This window comes from Stegodyphus dumicola, chromosome 12, assembly GCF_044657685.1.
Source record: "Stegodyphus dumicola isolate Sdum_Otavi_A_Nest chromosome 12, ASM4465768v1".
NCBI classification, from domain to species: Eukaryota; Metazoa; Arthropoda; class Arachnida; order Araneae; family Eresidae; genus Stegodyphus; species Stegodyphus dumicola.
Window position 1 is genome coordinate 100,128,142 of NC_140779.1, and position 18,864 is coordinate 100,147,005.

General features: G+C 29.1%; 1 protein-coding gene across 5 annotated transcripts in view; it reads left to right on the forward strand.

Annotated features, from left to right (window-relative positions):
• The window catches only part of LOC118192081 (uncharacterized), a 177,589-nt gene that overhangs the window by 117,126 nt on the left and 41,599 nt on the right, over positions 1–18,864 (forward strand). For 3 of the 5 annotated variants that reach the window (XM_085806738.1, XM_085806737.1, XM_035362982.2), the window contains exons 8-15: positions 941–1,171; positions 2,466–2,549; positions 4,684–5,013; positions 9,412–9,624; positions 11,372–11,612; positions 12,601–12,667; positions 14,265–14,971; positions 16,521–16,663. In XM_085806738.1, coding sequence (XP_085662864.1) covers positions 941–1,171; positions 2,466–2,549; positions 4,684–5,013; positions 9,412–9,624; positions 11,372–11,612; positions 12,601–12,667; positions 14,265–14,971; positions 16,521–16,663 — 2,016 coding nt within the window. The remainder of the gene's footprint in view (positions 1–940; positions 1,172–2,465; positions 2,550–4,683; positions 5,014–9,411; positions 9,625–11,371; positions 11,613–12,600; positions 12,668–14,264; positions 14,972–16,520; positions 16,664–18,864) is intronic. The other 2 variants (XM_035362983.2, XM_035362985.2) reach the window with 2 other exon arrangements.

Consider the following 18,864-nt stretch of genomic DNA (forward strand, 5'->3'; position numbering starts at 1 on the left):
GCTACTTTTGCTGATGTATCTAGCGACATTTGAAAGTAAGAGTTGGCATTCATGGATATACTGCGGTTATCAACAATAGCGCAAACTGGAATTCTCTTTCCTTTTGAATTACAAACATGTGCTACTGTAGTCTTTAATAACACAGTTTTTCTCCGTGTCAATAGCATCTTGATGGATTTTTATGGGAATCATCTGATCGATGGTGCCATTGCTGAGTAAGCAATGATGATTATGTTTACAATAATTAAAACTTTGTGGCATAACACTGTCAGTTTATTGATATTGCTTTGTGTTTGTGGGTTTGTTCTTGCTTTTCGCGAGGTTCCTTTTCAATGATATGGAAATGGGAAGCTTTCTGTATAAGAAGGTAAGAATTTTGTACTTTTCATGTAATTTTTCAATGTGAACGAAATATGTGTAGTTTGCTGATTATTATTGCATAAATGTATTTATCTTTTTTTTAAATTCATATTAGTGGTCCATCAAATATAAAATTATATATGTAGAGGTCCGTGATGTTCTAAGTGTTGACGACCGCTGCTCTAGACCATTTGCATATGGAGAATTCTACAAGACTACCTGGCTCATATTTACGTTATAACTTAGGATGTCCACAGAAATCATATATAGCCATTTGGTGGCTAAAATATTTCCCCAAACTGTGCTTTCCTTTTAGATTATGCCTAGTTTTGTTAGTATTTGCACAATTTTTGATCATCTGATCTTTTAACTTTCTGTCGAAGAAAATTGTCTAAAACAGAAAATTGTCTTCAATTTCTAATGAAATATAAGAGCTAAGCAAAAATATTAAATGAATGTTTACTAAAAAGATTTTATTTTGCAAGTTAATTTTTATGTATTTACTACTACTACTTGTCTTCTGCATTAAAAATCACTTAAATTCTTTTTATAATTTTTTTTTTTTTTTTTTTCCCTTTAGGTTGCTAATTCCAGAGCAGAAGAATTTGAAAATCAAGTTCAAGTATTGAAAGAAAAAGTTAAAAAAAGCAGTATGGCAATCCAAGGGCTTGTATGTAAATATCATAATGATGTTGAAATGATTCCTAAAGAACTTCGTCCTATCATTCAGTCTGCAGTAACAGCTGCAAACAATGAAAACCGAGAGGACCTTGCTGCTGCAATAGAAAATTTTAAAGCATCTCTAAATCAAGTAAATATTTGTTTGTAGAATTTTTAAACTAGCAAAATGTCAGGCACATAAGCCTGGCATTTTTCAGATTTTGATTGTATTATCTCTCCACACTGCCCATGTGAAATTGGGTGTTTCCTCATCTCATATTACTTTAATCATTGTATAGAAGAATGTCAAATAAAAATTTTTAAATAATAATGAGGCATGTACTAGTTAGGTGTTTTGTTTCTTTATCATAAATAAGATTTCAAAATTAGAATTTGTACATGATGAGTTGTAAAATAAGGATTTAAACATCATTTCTTTCTAATAATTTAACCAACTTTAATAAACACTTTTGAAAAATTTCAAATATTTTGTCTCAGCTTGAAAAATTAGTTTAATTAACTCAATTTAAAAATTCTTTCAGAAGTTGCATGTCAATATTCCATTTGATTTGCTTTTAGAATAATTAAAAGATGTAAAAGTTCTAATCAGAACTATTTGAGTTATTAGTTGCATTCTCCCTTGTGGCTGTGAAGTACTGAAGAGAATAAAGTATATATAATCCCTCAGTAGAAGCCAAGAAATGTATGAGGGCTGTCTTCTTGATATGCCTATCTGGTGGTTATCAACGTTCCAGTAGCTGTGGTTCTGTCCTGTATGGTGCGATAATTTTATGCATGGAATCCTGACGTATAGCTGTTGAATAGAAATGAGAATCTAGCAGAGTATCGGGGTCAGCATTCAGCATTTACATGAACTATCACATGGAATTGTTACAGCCAAATACCTGTCAATATATCAGTCAAGTTAATCACCTGTTATTCATCATGTTATGTTTTTCGTCACATGTCATAGGTTGACATATCCTGTTGATCTGTCTGGTATAAAGCTCATGTTTGGTAGGAAACAGCGTTTTATACTATGCAAATACTCTCAAAATTACCAGACACCAACAACAAAGGCTAAATGATAAAAGAAAGAACAAAAGTTATTAACTGATAGTTATGTATACTTTAAATTCTGAAACACGGAGAAATAAAGTATATATTTTATAATGCTTTTTAATCATCCCATATATTTCTATTAGTTTCACTAACTAAATATAAACTTTTAATGTTTGTAACTTATTTTTCTCTGACCATAATTTTGCTATAGCATTTAAACTTGATGGGAAAACGCTAATTAATATTTGGTTGTTTTGATAAACCTTGGAATACATGACAGTAGTAAATTGTGAATTTATTTATATAGAAATAAATTATGAACTTTGAAATATTTATTTAAAAAAGAATGTAGTTTTATTCAATTAACTTTTAATGTATTACAGTTAATGCCCACGCCACCTGAAATTTGTGATAGCAGTTCTGAACGTAGCAGAAGTAAACATGAAAGTTCTCAATTAGAGGTCAGTGTATGTATCTGTTTGCAATCTTGTAATTTCTTCAATATCATGATTCTTAAGTTTGTTCAGGTAATAACATGACATCTGAGGTGTTTTTATATTTTTGTAAGTTTAAAAGAAAAATGTAATACTGATTATTAGATTTTATGTATATTAAATTTTGCAATGTAGCTAATATAAAGAACAATACTTTAATAAAATAATAAATCAATTCTTTCTTTATTAATCTGCTAATTATTAAATTTCGTCGTAAAGTCTTCAAACATTTCTTTAGACCAATTCAGTGGTACATTTTGATAAAAATTCGTTTTCCTAAGTAAGAAAGCTTCTTAAGTAGCAGATATTTAATTGATCTTTCTTTTAAATATGAACATTTTATTTTAGTTAGAATAAATACTTTAAATGTTAATGGAATAGTAATTTGTTGTGAGTGACAACATTAAAATTTGCTTTGTAATTGACGAGTAAATTGCAAAATTCTTGAAAATTTCATGATCCAGAATTCACAATAACAATAACATAAAAAATTATGTCAATATGAAAATTTCATGGTGCAGGGTTTACAATAACAATAACATAAATAATTGTATCTATGCCCTTACATGAAATAAAGATATCCATTTAAGGGGAAAGCATTTGGTTAAATCTTATTATATAACTATTGTATCACTTTAAAGGAGTATCTGTTACTTTGTAGCACATTTGTAAATTTAGTTAAAAATTGATCAGCATTATTATTTTTCATGGGTATTGATATACAGCTGTGTGTGGCTAAGTGATTGTTTTCATATTCCAGATGTTTAAACAACTTTCCTTAACAGGATATTTTTTTAATTCTCATTATATATGATGAAATTCAGTTATTGGTTTGCCTTCATCTAGATGACTAAAAATAAGTAAATCATCATCACCTAAAAGGTCCAAGAATCTAAATTTATCAGAGTCAAACATTATGCTTGCTTTCCAGCTAGCTGATGAGAACTTTGCTTACTTTTTTCCTTTTCATACAGCAAATAGACAGGTTTCAGTTAGCGATTCAAGCTAAAGTTCTGTAATCAGGATTAAAAGTTCTAATTTGAATTTTTGAATAGGAGTATTTTGCAATATATTTATCATGCAGTTTTCAATGAAATATTACTGTATTTTTAATTTATTTAAAATAAATATTAAATTTACTAAAACATAAAAATAATCTAATTCTTATAGAAATTAGAAAATGTCTGAAAATCATGGATTTATTTGATAACCTCAGAAAGACTTGGTATTTGCAAAAAAGTAGAAATTGTAGAAAATGTCCCTAAAATCTACAAAATTCTTCATGGAAATTTGTGCTAGGATTAAATGATTATCCAAATCATAATCAATTTTGTTATTCATAATTCTATCTTGCTTTATCTACAGTATTTATCCTGTATTTGTTGCCTTAATATAATGAAAAGAAAATTATTATCAAATATTTCTTATAAAATTCAGTATGAATCAATAATTTCATGAAAATTATTTTATAATCATTGCACCAAATTAAATGAATGAAATTCTTGTGTATTAGACATCATTCATTCCATTTGACAAAAAATTTCTCAAATTAGAAGCACAAGAAGTTATTGCAATGCAAAATTATGTGAGCATAGCTTCAAATGATTTTCAACATTGTTATTTCAAACTTTAATTCAAATTATTCTTTTCAGTAGTATATGCTACATTAGAACGTAATTTAAAGTTTCATATTTTTAAAATATATCTTAATTGCTAAAAATTGTTGAATTAATGACTCATTGTCTTAAAGTAAATTACTGAGTACTAGAGTAATAATGCCACATCTCACTCACTGAGTAAGGTAATCTGCATTGACAGAATGTAATCAGTCCACAGATGAAATGCATTTATAACAAATGATAAAAATAAGAAAAAATTATGGCCCATCAGCTGCTTTTATATTGAGCATTCTACTCGTGTACAATTCAGTTTGAAACCACTGCTGTGTGGTTTCAAACTGAATGCATTGTAGTTATTGCCACTGTACATGCATTGTAGTTATTATTCATATAAATTCTGGGAGCTTTTTAATGTTCTAATAATTATCTATTATCTTTATGTAATTGAAAGTGAATTCAATAACATTTTGAATGTTTGATTTTTATAGGACACGCATGGACATACACAAGCAATATCATCCTTGAATGCAAGTGAAAGCAAATATGTCTATAATGAAAAGTCAGATTCTCTTCTTTCAGAAAGCAGAAGTTTAAACCATTCCCAAAAGGCAGAGAATATATCAGTTGATTTATCAGCTGTGCTAAAAGAAAATGAAGAACTGAAATCTGAAATTGAAGAGAAGTTAGCAACTATCAATGATCTAACTGCAACATGTAATGATTTGGAGCAAAGAACTATTCAGTTACAAACTGAATTACATGATGCCATAGAAAAAGTGAAGCAATATGAAATGAAGCCTAGGGAAGAAAAGGGCAAAGTAAGTGTATTTATATGTTATATACATGCAGGTTTAGTACCCCCAACAAGTATTTGATTTTATATATCTGCCTTTCACTTCTGCTGTAATGTTTTGTTTGTTGATTTAATGTATTGTTATAAACATTTGAAGAAACTGATTATTAATTAAACTTCCATGTCAGCTTTTTGTTTAAAATACAGCTTAAAGATATGTTTTGTGGAATCAAATTCACATAATTTTAAATTAATTGTAATGTTTAACATTATACTTGATGATGTTGCATGAAAATGGTTCATACATATATTTTAAAAAAAACAAGAAAAGAAAAAATATTAGAGCTGCAGTTTGATAGTAATTAATACAATTCTGGGTAAAAAGCAGAGAATAATTCCAATAATTTGCGGAGAATTTCCGAATTTTCCTGGCAACTTCTATCCAGTAGTCGGCAACCTTGTAGCTGTGGTGTGCCAAACCAGTCTACCAATATGATTCAGAATGCTACACAATAGGGAATATTTTAAATAATTCGATTTCTACAGCAGTACATGCAGATTTAGGGAATAGAGGTCAAGAATACAGATTTAAAGTTTTATTGTATTTTAATTATGCAACATTTAAAGATATTTATTAACATAAAAATAAACAATATAGATTATAGCTATTTCTTCAATATAAATAAAAAACTAAAATTAAACATATATTATGTGTTATGTATCTTTTAAGATATTTATTAAAGTAAAAAAATTAACAACCTAAAATTCCCTCAATATAGTAGTTACATAAAAAATTAAAGTTTTAATGCAAACCTTGTACTTGCACTACTGAATATTTAAATATTGGGTACAATTTGTGACTTTTAATTTGACACATGATTCCAAATATTCAGTTGTTATATAACTTCTTTGTGAATTCAAATATTTTTCATATGAGAAAAGATTTATTCTTATATGTAGAACCAAAAGTGGAAAGCAGAACACATACAATTTTCTTGAATAAATTACATTTTTCCAGCAATGACATCCAACAATTTAAAAAAAAAATCTATCATTAGAGTGATCTTCCAGATTTTTTCACAGTTCCTTAAATTTTGCTTTCCACAATTCTGAAAATGTTAGTTCAGTAAGTTCCATTTCAAAATTACCAACTTCCATCCATTCAAAAATTGACAAATCAAATGGAATTATTAAAGAGTCTATTAAAAGTTTGGTTTGATTGTTAAGGAAAATACAAGCATACAAACTTCAGAGTCTTTGCATCTTTTGGAAAATTCCTCCTTAACTGCTTCAACATAGGTTTAAAATTAATCTTTGGTGAATATATTTGCAAATGGGAATATTTGGGAAGTATTTTAGGCACTAATATTAATATCATGAGAAAATATGTTAATTTTGTAGTAAAGCCTTTCCAACATTAAAAAATAATAAAGTACTATTTGGCCTTTTCCTTGCAACCTGAAGTTTAGTTTAATGAGATGTATAGTTATATCAGTCAAGAAACATCAATTTGCATAACCATTCTTTATTGTTGAATTTGGGAAATGTTCCTTCTCATTAAGAAAAAGTTTAATGTGTTCCATGCATGACACAAACTAATTCAAGACATTATCTCGACTAAGCCAGCGGACTTAGCTGTATAAGGAGAGACCCACATATTCACTTTCCATCTCTTTTAAACAAGATTTAAATTGCCTGTGTACCAATGAAGAACAAAAGATATTATGAAACTAACTGTTTTAAACACAGTGTTCATTACAGAAATTAAGTGCTATGACGAAATTTTAGCAACTAAACTTTACTTTATGTTTCATGTGATTTTCAAAAAGTATGACAAATCCTCTTTCCTTGCCATTACTTGCAAAATAATTTATAAATGAAGAAAGAATATCCTGTCCCTTAGTTATCCCAGATAGAGGAATCAAGCTGCATAATTCTTCATAAACTCAATCATTGTCGCAATATCTTGCAATTACTGCAAGGTGTGCAACATCAGTTACATCGGTACTTTCATCAGGAGCAACACTAAGTGCAACAGTTTCTTGTAATCCAGAATTCTGCTTAGTTGTTACATTTTCTGCCATTTCGGTTATTCATCTTTCAGTAGTTTGTGCAGAAGCCGGTATTTCTTGAATTTGGGATAATATTGTTTGTAGATTTGGTCAAAACTGCTAAACAATATTTCAGCACTTTTTTAAAAATGTGTTCATTATAAATTTGCCATCCACCATCTGTGAAAAATTTGCCTTTGGAAGCTACACAGTGAGCAATTACAAAATTACATTTGGTTTGGTTCCAATTGTTTTTTTTTTTTTTTAAAGTAACTTGTTTCTTATATCCAGTAACAGCTCTTTTTATAGCTTTACATTTCTTATCACAATTTTGAAATGTCGACTAATGTTTAGTTTGAAAATGTCTTTGTACACTTGACGTCTGACACTTTCATGACATAATACACAATCATGAAGCACAATCCTTTTGTTGTACAAATATTTGTTCAAGGGTCTTGAAAACCATGAACATCAAGCTTTCTTTTTTAGTGACCATTTGATTAAATATGTAGGTTTGAATTCTTAAAATAATTAAACAAATAAAATACAAGTTTTCACAATGAAACTAAAAACATGTCATGAAGTTAAAAGTAAACTACAGTGCGCTATAGGACATGTTCAAATTAAATTTTACTTTTGACTGAAATCATACTCGATAGTCATATATCAGCGCGTCAAACTGAATGGAATGAGAGAAAGTGGGCACGGCAGGAAGGCACAAAGAGGAGAGCCAGGGCGATATGTCTTTATCTGATAACTTTGTAGAGTGGTGTAAAGTACCACTGCTGACGCTTGTTCTATTACTTTGATTCTCGCTCTTGTAAATCATTTACCTCCAGAAAAGCGGCCATACAATATAGCTTAGCATATGATATGCTAAGTTGTATTACCTGTATGCAAAATAGTAATAATAGATAATTATAAATTGGTTGACGCTCTTTAATGTAAATATGCCATTCCTTATTCAAAACCGCTGGATATAAGAGTTAAAAAAATCAATATTGCTGAAAGATCCTGGTTCTGAGTTGAAGTATCCAGAAAGCAGAGTATGGTTTCAGAAATATCTAATTAGAAAAGTAGTAGTAGTAGTAGTAGGTTTTTTCTGGTGCAAAATCTTAACAGTTATATGTGCCGAACATACTGATCTGATTGGATAAAGAGTTGCTGAGTTAATAGTATAAGAAGGAAGAAAGAATGAGAATTATGAAATAAATGAGAAATTGTAATTAAAGTGAGTGTTACATGTGTTTAGAAACAGCATACTGCATTTAAATTTTGAAAATATTCTAACATGAAACTAGTTGTAATTATTTTGCAGTTTTTCATAATAAAATTTTAATATCCTCATACCATACAAATTTACAAATTCCTGTAAATTTAATTTGTATTCAATTGCATATTAAATAATTAAATGTTTGAGAGCTACATTAGCTCATATACAGAGATGAGATGTAAGATATTGCATTAATGAATCTGGTAAAATGAAATATGGAAATTCATTTGCAAAAAAAGTGCAGAGAGGAGTTAGCTTTCATTTTCTTGAAACCATAATTCTAATTATTAACTTACACATTCATTTCTCTGAATATGTTATAATTTTTGGCTTGACTGAAGTATCTTAATGCAGTGGTTAGTTCTCAGCCTCTTTTGCCTCATGCGTCCTTTTCATTATTGATACACGATCACCCCTTTTTTAAAACTTGAAAATACATGTACATTTATTTAAATTTAGGTTATTTTTTAACATGTTTTATAAATTGAACAAGAAAAAGTATAGAAAATGTTGATGAATACCAACGCTTGACTAAATGTAATTTTTTTATATTCATAAACTAATAACTAACAGGTAAATAGAAGGCTGACTACAATCCCTCTCCTGAAACTTTAAAATTCCTTCCTGGTTGAGAACCCAATGTCTTAATAGCTGTAATTTTATTTATGCTTATCTTCAGGGAAATTACTGAATTATTGCACAATAGTTTTCATTTATCATTATTAATTTTCTATAACTTTTAATCTTCTTCCACTTCTAATAGAAAATTTAATTAAATATTAAACGTGTGTTTCTATTTTGTGAATATTTAATACATTTAAAGCAGAAACAGAACTAATTTTTCGGTAAAAAAACTATTTGGCTTATTGGAAACAATGTACTTTTAACTGCATTGTTTAAATTTCATTTCATTGATAGCTATAATTTGTGGTAATTAAAATGTGCATAAACATGAGCATAATGTCCTAATTTAAAATAGTAAATGTATCTAATTAATTTTCTGATATACTTGTATTAATTGCTACTCATAGGATCATTTGAAACTGTTTCACTTAAAAAGTCTGATGCAGTTTTATTCCTTTTTTTTTTTTTTTTTTAGCATTTGAGCCCTTTGTTAAAAACCAGTACATATACCCAGACTTGTGTACAGTGGCATTTGTTGCAGTCAAATATATCAGAGAAGTCACTTATTAATGCTGGTCATACAAATAACATTGATGAACTGAAAGAAGAGATTCTAACTTTATTACTAGTCATTGAACAAAAAGATAAAGAATTATCTGATATGAAGCAGGAATTAGATACTGTACAGGTATGTTTTGATTATGCAGTATGTAATAAAAATATTTATTGTTTATATTTAATTTTTTCTTTGAAAGGTTATATTCATGTAATAGAGATACTTTCTAGTAGTACAGTCAAAAGTCGTTAATTCGGACACCCATAATTCGGAATGATCTATAATCCGGACATTAAAACTAAAAACTTTCTGCGCATGCGCCGCGTTGACACAAGCGCAGAGGCGTTCACGCGTGCGCGTAAGACCTTTTACGACTGCGCATATGAGTGTGCGCAAGTGCAGAATACGTTTTCGCGTGCGCATTTCATGTATAATGGACGTATAAGCTAAAATTATCTAATTATCTATTTCAGTTAATGTTGATGATTGCATTGTTCCTTAATTTTCGAATTGCATCCGGCTTATTATTTTTTTGCAGACTGTAAGAGCAATTTTATAAAAGTAAGCTTAAACTTTCGATTATATCAAATAGAATTTCCGATATATATTTGTTAATATGTAAAGGATCTAAGGCTAAAGTATGTTTTGAAATCCGAAATCTGTTTATCAATTTCACACTGCTCGGCGGCGGGCGCGTAATGAATTGGAAGTTGATTTGTCAGCACTATCCTTATCTTCAGCGCAGATGTTTTTATTTTATTTGGCTTATAATTCCTTACCAAATGTAGTATTTCATCTCGATATGCTCCGTCTTTGATATGATTTAAAACAAGTTCCTCGTCATTATAATTCGCTTCCGATAGCGAAGAAAAGTGACAGAGGTTATTGAAAACAAAAAAATTTCGATTGACAAATTAGTCGGTGTTCTTGACACAGCAATTATAGGACTTGAACGGCGGAACTTTGTAACTGAACAAGAAATTATGTCTGTTTAATAGAATTAAAGAGAAAGTATTATTACATGAAATGAAGCAAAACTTAAACAACTTACATTGAAAGAAATGTTTAATAAAGTAAACAAATAAATATTAAGCTTTTTCTTTTTGCAAATTTTGATACCCTTTAGATCATAATTGTTCTTTATTTCATAAATTACGGTTTCATATTTTTAATTTTAGAATTTCTGCATGCCATCTTACGAGATTTAAACTGATGATCTATAATCCGGAAAAATCGATAATCCGGAATCGCCGAAGTCCCGACGAATCCAGATTAACGACTTTTGACTGTATTCATATTTTATTGCAGCACATTACAATTTCTTAATTTTACCTTTGCTATTATGTTTGATTGGACTATTGAGATTTTTATGTATTTTGAGATCCTGTTTTTTTTGTTTTAATTATTATTTTTCTACTTGTTGATGATTATTTGAGAATCCTGTAGCAGCTGTTTATTTTAATATTCTTTTCAATTAAGTAAAAAATATTAAAGTCCTTGTGGTACTTTTCATTTATAATAATAGTTTTATGTATATATGGTATATATAGTATGTTTAATGTTAATGTTTCTTTCTGTTTACACAACAAAGTGACGAGTTTTAAAAACTACATTTTGTTTAGAATATAATTCTTGTTTTACTGTAATTTTTTATTTGTGTTTATATATAGCAAATTTTTATTATAGCACTCTTGTTTACTTCTTTTCCTCAGAAAAATACCACCTATTTCTAAAATACCATGAACCAGTCAGTATATATATATATTAAATCATGGAGATGTTTAAAAGTTCTGTAGTTCTGCAGTTTAAAAGTTCTGTTCTTGCATCTGTATTTTTTCTTAGATATGTTATAAATTTTCTTTTTTAAAAATTTATTTAGGACTATGTGAAAGAAAGGAAGGACTTGCTTGAACGGCTAGCATCTTCTTGTTCTGTTAATAATGAACTTATGAGACATTTGAGGAAGTTAGGAAATTTTCTGGAAGATCTTTTGCAAAATAAGAGTTTTGATGCCAGTAGTCTTGAAAATATAAGTGAAACATCTGAATTTTTATCTCAGTTATCTAGGTGCCTTGATGAGAGCTTAAAATTATCTCATGTATTGTCTGATAACCTATCCAGTAAGTAATTAATAAAAAAATCTAGATCTTTAGAAATCTTTAGAAATATTTTTAACATAATTATTTTTGGACGAGTGAAAAGAAAAAATTAAAATACAGTTTTAATATAGTTTTTGATATGAAAATTAAAAAAATACAGCATTTTTTAAACTTTTATTTACATGTGTATATATTTTTTTTTTAAATATTAGTTTATTTTGCTGTTTTTATAAACCTTTAAAAAAAATTAAAGCTTTAGTTTATTATTTTATCCAAATACATAATGTAGATACATGCATTGCTGCTGAATGTATACATTTGCACAAAATACCAAGTTAAACAGAGGTGTAATGTAGATTGCCATAAAAGGCTGAAATATTATTTCTCTTCCTCATCAGAAACAAAAACTAGATTTTAGGAAACATGAACCAAATTTTTTAGCAAAAAAGTTAATTTATATTTAAACATATCAGTTCAATATAGTTGATATTTTCATCATTATTATCAAAGAATATCAATTGAAAAGTTATCATAATGAAGAAGTAGGAAGTAACATGAACACATCTTAAGCCCCTTAGTATTGTAAGCAAAGTAAAAAAAAAAAAAAAAAAGTCTTGAGTTGAATGACATTCACATGCCTTAAAATTGTTAAAGAAATGTCTAAACTAAATTTTATTGGATTATTTTATATATGACAAATTAAAAATTTGAAATTTAATTTCTCTTTTGGGTACTGTAAAATGTTAATTTTGTATAGTACATTAATTAATAATTTATCTAAATAAATGGAATGGTACCCTTATGCAGCTTTCTAAAAATATAACTGGGAAGTGATTGTTAGTTTTCAGTTTTTTAGCAATGTTCTATAGGTATGATGTGATTCCATATACCATGATACTAGTTTTAAAGAAAATCAAATTGAAATTTTAGTAATTTTTTAAAATATATAAGAATGTATTGTTTTATATCTTGCTGTTTTGTAATAAATATTGCTTTCTTATTGTTTTAGTGTCTGAAACTAGAATTATAGATTCTGATATATCAGTGAGTAAAGACAATGTATTTGGTGCTAAAAGGTATGTTACATTTTTGATTCCATTGTAGTAAGTAGAATTAATAGTTTATAATATTGTTGCATTATTTCTCTAATTCTTCTGACACCAGTTGTTACATTATTCTTTTACTTCACATTCATACGGGGTTCGTAGATTTGGAGTGAATAACGACGACACTTTATGAAGTATCGAAACGCACTTTATTTGGACAATATTTTCGGGACAGCTCCAAAACACGTTTTACAGTCGTCGATGAACTACTATAAACACGCTGACACGATCAGCGACACAGCCTTCAGGTTATCAGGCTATCATGGTGAAGACAGCTTCCTGCAAAGCACCGGACTCTGCTTTCCAGAGTACAGCTCTCGACTCTGCTTGGTCGTTGTCGGAACTCCACGTACTCTCGAGACTCTCCACGCTACAACTCGCGATGCACTCGACGACACACAGAGCACGCTCCCGACTCTCTGTTCAGTCGTTTCCGGAGCTCAACACGCTCTCTCGACGATGCACTATCCGCGATACTCTACGAGGCTCTTTCGGTTCACTTGACGACCCACTGGGCACTCGCTGCCCATCTGTTAACTCGATCGCCTCCGCAGGGATTGACTCGCTAGACGAGACACACTCACTCGATAAGAGACGTACACTTCCTCTCAATGAAGCACACACTTTCTGACTGCGGACCAGCAGGGTTTATATAGCTTTCGGCTTGTGTTCGGGAACATTCTGGACTAAACCGGTAAGAATTCGTTCCAGAAGGTTCTCCAGCCGTCCATGGTATATCGCCAGTTTTGTCACCAGATGGGCGATTTCTCACCAAATGTAGCAACCCTGCCATCCTTCCTACTTTATGGCAACCCTAAAACTGCATTGCGGAGAAGCCATCTTACCGCGCTTGCACATTTCGTAACAATATAATAATTTGCGTGTGTATTTTTTTAAAAATTGGAAAGCAGATTATGAATTGGGATTGATTAAAGAATTAGTTTTTAAAGATTTATGCACTGTGTTTCTGGGTATCAAGAGCTTTATAATCTTTTCATATAATTTTGAAAATTGTATTAAAAAATAGTGTTAAAACTTTGTTTTGATGCTTTTTCTTAGCTGAAAATGTGAATTTTATTATTCTAAAAAGAGATTGTTTCATAAATATATGATTGCAAACTAGCATTGCATTAGCTTGCATAAAATTGCTATAATAATCAAATTAAATTAATAATGCAGTATTTTAATTAGGTAAAATTCAGCTCTAGACTGACTTTAATTTAAATAATATAATGTACATTGGGATAATCCAGTGTGTGTCTGTGTGCTTCAAAGAGCAAAATCTCAAATTTTTAAAATTTCCAGTATACTCTGGAAAGCATAAAAGTGTTTAATTGTTATGACTTTTGATTTATTATGCAAAACTTATAAAAAGCAATACTTTCAAGACTGTATTCCCTCTTTCTTTTCCATATTACTTTAATAGATATTTTTCATTTTATGTCTTATTATAAAATTAGGTTAATTTAAAGTAGTTTTTTTAACACTATTTTAATGTTAATATTGATTTTATGCATGATTTTTGCAGTTTCTCAAAAATACACTTTAAAATACTTAATTTTTTCAGTTTAAGTTATCCTCATTTGCATTCTTCACTAACTGGGCAAGCACTCCAAGAACTATCCATTTTACCAGATGAAGGTAGGAATTTTCAACCATCTTACCAGGAATCCTTCAAAAATTTTGCTGGAACAGGCAAGAGAAGGTGGTCTCTTTCTGCTCAGCATAATTCTGTGAAAAACAGCTCAGTGATGAATTCAGAAAATGTTATTGTATTGAGAACTAGCAGCAATGAGGATTTGATATTGCTTTTGAACAAGAATGGAGATCCAGCTGATGTGCTTCTCAGAAGTAAACAGTCTCATCTTAATCAAAACATAATCCCTCCTGTATTAGGTGATGGAGACCAACTTCGCAGGCGATGTTTGGAAAATAACTCCATGCTTAATACAACTTACTGGAATTCTCAGACATCTAACTTCCATCAGTATGCTGGAGATTTGTGCAATGTTGAAAACAAAGATGCCAAATCAAATGTTGCATGGTATAACCAGTGTTTGTCTTCCGATTCTGATATCTGGTCTGAGCCAGACAGAGATATTTCAATGCAAAGGATTGGTATTGATGTAAAAACTTCACCAACTGCCCAAAAGTCTCCACGTAGATCTCGGTTCAAGGACAGAAGGACAACAGAGGAGCTTAGTTCTGAAAAAAATACTTCAAATAATGGAAGTTTCAAAATTCAGTCTTGGTCAAGAAGGCGGCGAAGTGGTGGTAAAAATAGCTTGCTTTCAATGTGCTTTGCTCTACTCTTGCCTGTTTCTGCATGATTTTGTTCGAAGACATAGCATGTTTATATTTGCTTTGTGTAAAAAAATGTTTTTTGTTCTCTGTGTTGTAATTATAAAAAAAAATTATTTTTTTTCTCTATTTCCTGTTCAACTTGTTTGCTTATATAGTAATAATATGCTACATTGATAAATGTTAGGGTAACATTTCATCATTATTATTATCAAATAGTAGCTGCATCAGTTTCAGTGTTGCTGTTTGGCTATGAAAGATACAAATCTATCGTATGTAATATTTTCTTCCAACCTATTGTCATCAGCATCTATCTAAAAAATATCCATTGTGTTGCCGGCTAAGCTGCCATGATTTTTTAGATAGGATTATACTTTGCTTATATGAGCTGAATTAACAGATGTGTTTGCATGATTAATTTTTTTGTCCATCTTTAAGATAATCTTACTACTACTAACATATTAGTAACTGCCTGGAATTTTTTTTTTTTTAAACTATTGATGAAAAAATGTTACTTTAGTATTTTGTTTTATTGCAGTACATATTATACTGAAATTAAACTTAACCACATTAACTGAAGCAAAATTCCATTTTTAAACCAATACTTTGAAATTGTAAATAGTTTCATTTTTAAACCAATAAATTCCATTTTAAACCAATACTTTGAAACTTTTAAACCAATACTTTGAAAATGTATTAAGTCTATTAAATTGTTGAAATAATGTACAGTTTATTTCGTAAATTTGTCTTTTGTTTTCATTCAACTGTATAAATCCAAGCATTATATCAAAGGTAAACTCAGCATAGTCATCTCATTTCATAACTGCATATTTTTACTTTGTTGCTTGTTCGTATTAGTAATAATATGTAATTTTTACCTCTACTATATCATTACCAGTTATAATTGATAAACAGAAATTAGTGTTTAATAAAAAGAGCTAACTAATAGTTAAGAAATACAATATTAAATGTGCTTTGAAAATTAATATATGTTCATAAGGTATTTATATTATTTTGTTCAAATTTATAAATTTCTGAAGCAGCAGGAAATTAAGTTTTGTTTTTGTTATCATCATACTTTCATTTTATTAATTCTGTATGTAAGTGGATCATACAGATATATGATTTATGCTAGTGTAATCCATAGGTAAGCTTATTAAAATTCCATAATTGTTGTAAACCTGTTCATATGTAGTTGTTTATGTTTTCTGAGCATTTTGTAAAAGTGCTTCAAATAAAAATTTTTTTACCCTTCTTTAATTTCAGCCTTTTAAAAAAATTTCGATATGCATGTTTTGTAAAGTTGTTTTTTTTTTTCCTTTTCTCTTTCTTTTTAAAATTTTTTGTGGTGAACCTATTCATATGTTTTATTGTAGTATAACATAATGCATATTTATGTGTATTTCCAATATTAAAAAACTAAATCCATGCTATTTAATATGTATCATGAAGCTTGCATACATTTAGCATTTATGACAGTACGAAGCTTAGATTAATTATGTTAAGTTCTTTATTCATCTAGGTACTGCGTCAAAACGCCTATTTGTGAAAGAGAATATGGGAAAAAGAGATTACAAATTAGACAAACATTTCTCTGTGCTTTCTGAAAAATTTCCACCTTTATGTTCATTGATGGAACAGCTCCAAAAAATAAATGAATCAAAAGTAAATATGAATGCTATTTTTACAAAAATTTCATTCCTGATGATGTTATAATATTTGATGTTATAATATTGATCTAAAAATATTTAATTAAAATTTGAAAAATGGATAACGATATTTAGAAAGTATTTAAAAATTTAAACAAGACTTTAATGATTTCTGAAAAATTATAAGGCAGAGTTTGTTATATTTTGCACTGACAGATTGAAAAGTAGCCAAAATGGGAAAGTAATCAAATTTTTATACAAACTATCAATTTTAAGATTTATAAAAGTAGTAATTGATATAGGGATTGGAACAAACATGTGTAAATTAGTTATATAATCTTCAAATAAATTACATATATTAGGTGCATACATAATCTATTTGGCATTAAAAATATCTTTCAGTGGAGATCAGTTAAAATTGTTACATATAAGAGAAAATGATTTTTGTAGTTATTTTTATAGAAAAGAAACTAGTAATCTTCATAATTCATCATGCATAATTTTTATCTGTAAAAGTGGATTTCAAATTGGAATATTTTACCTGTTTACTAGATCCCTCCCTCATCTGTATATATATTGTAAAATCCAGTTAACTGGTCAAGTAACTCTAGTTCCTTTATTTATATTATGTATGTAAATCAAGGGAGAAAATACTTTTTCTTGAATATTTGTATATTCTGTTCGTTCAAAATTAAGTTATATCTAAAAGTACTTATTTTGTATGCTAATGCTAATAAGGATTAAAATATATGTATATAAGAGAGATAAAAAATGTGTAAATATGAATGATAATTTAAATTAGGGTACTTTTCCGTTTCGCCGGCGCAAATCTCGCCGAGCAGACTTTATTGGCGACAAAATACAGTATGCACATAAAAAATGTTAACAAAAGCTAGTTCTGAGAATTTTTTATTCTGAAGGCATAAACATTTTAATAGCGTTTAAAATTTTGTAAAAAGCCAATAAATAAAGACAATAAATTTGTAAAAAGACATAAATTTAAGAATTTACTATGCTTTCATGGTTCAACATCCTGAGTTGCCAGTTCGTATCATGTTACTCCAAGTGATCTCATCCCACGTTAACTACGCTACAAAAATCTAATTCTCTCAGTAATTATTTACATTAATTTCAAGTTAAATCTTAGTTTAGAATACAAGTTTAAATGCAAGAATTATTTCAATTTGTACAAATAGTTTACTCAGAAGTTATGTAAAATAGCAGTGCTTTACTTCTTTAGTGCATTCTCATTAGAAATGAATTTAACCCTTGACTTTGCCTTTTCTATAATTTCCCCTTTGGATGAGCGGTGTGATTTCATCCTAATTGACTTAATTACCGCGAATGGCCTTAGGGCATAAAATTGAACTATCTGGTAAAAATTCTATGTAATTGTATGTCAATATGGAAAGAGACAATCAATCTGATAAGAAATGGAGGTAACTTGTTTTGAAAATGAAGCGTAAAAGGTTAACAAAGAGGATATTCTGTTTGGCACCAGTTGTACCATTATTGGTGACTTTATCGCCTGAGCCGGCAAAGCGGAAAAGTACCTAAATTAGCAATATAGCCATTTAATGCTCAGTTTTAATTTCGAAATTTCCCTTTTCTGTTTTAAAATTAGTAACCTTTTTCTGCATTGCCTTATTTTGAGACTAATTCATGTTATAATGATTCTTGTATAATGCTGGTGATGTAAATGAAACTTAAACAGCAAATAATAATTTTACAGCAGTATCAATTATCCACTCAAATGCATTGAGAACCAAAATTAACTCATTTTGAATTAAGACTTCATCCTGAACACAACTTACTTGCTTTCTGTACTTCAGCCTAGCTGAGTTGCTGTTTGCTGCTATCTTACTCGAAAGCTATAAAAATGTAAATGTTTTGAAATAGGCAGGAGTAGTGCCAAATTGCTTGTGGCCTCAACATTTTTTTTTTTTTTTAATAAAGATGATTATTTAATCAGTTGGGGCTGCTTTTCATTTTGGATCAACATTCTATGCCATAATTATTTCTACAATATCATTGCAGCTACGTTTGCTTTATTAAAATGATTATTTGCTTTCATTACACATACACACACATGTATATATATATTACAGGTTTTCATTCTAAATTTGTTTTCTCTCTACAGGTTTTCATTCTAAACTTGAACAGTTGCTACAGTTTTGTTCTTTTTCGTTTCTTCTCTTCAGTGTCATCTTATTCTTC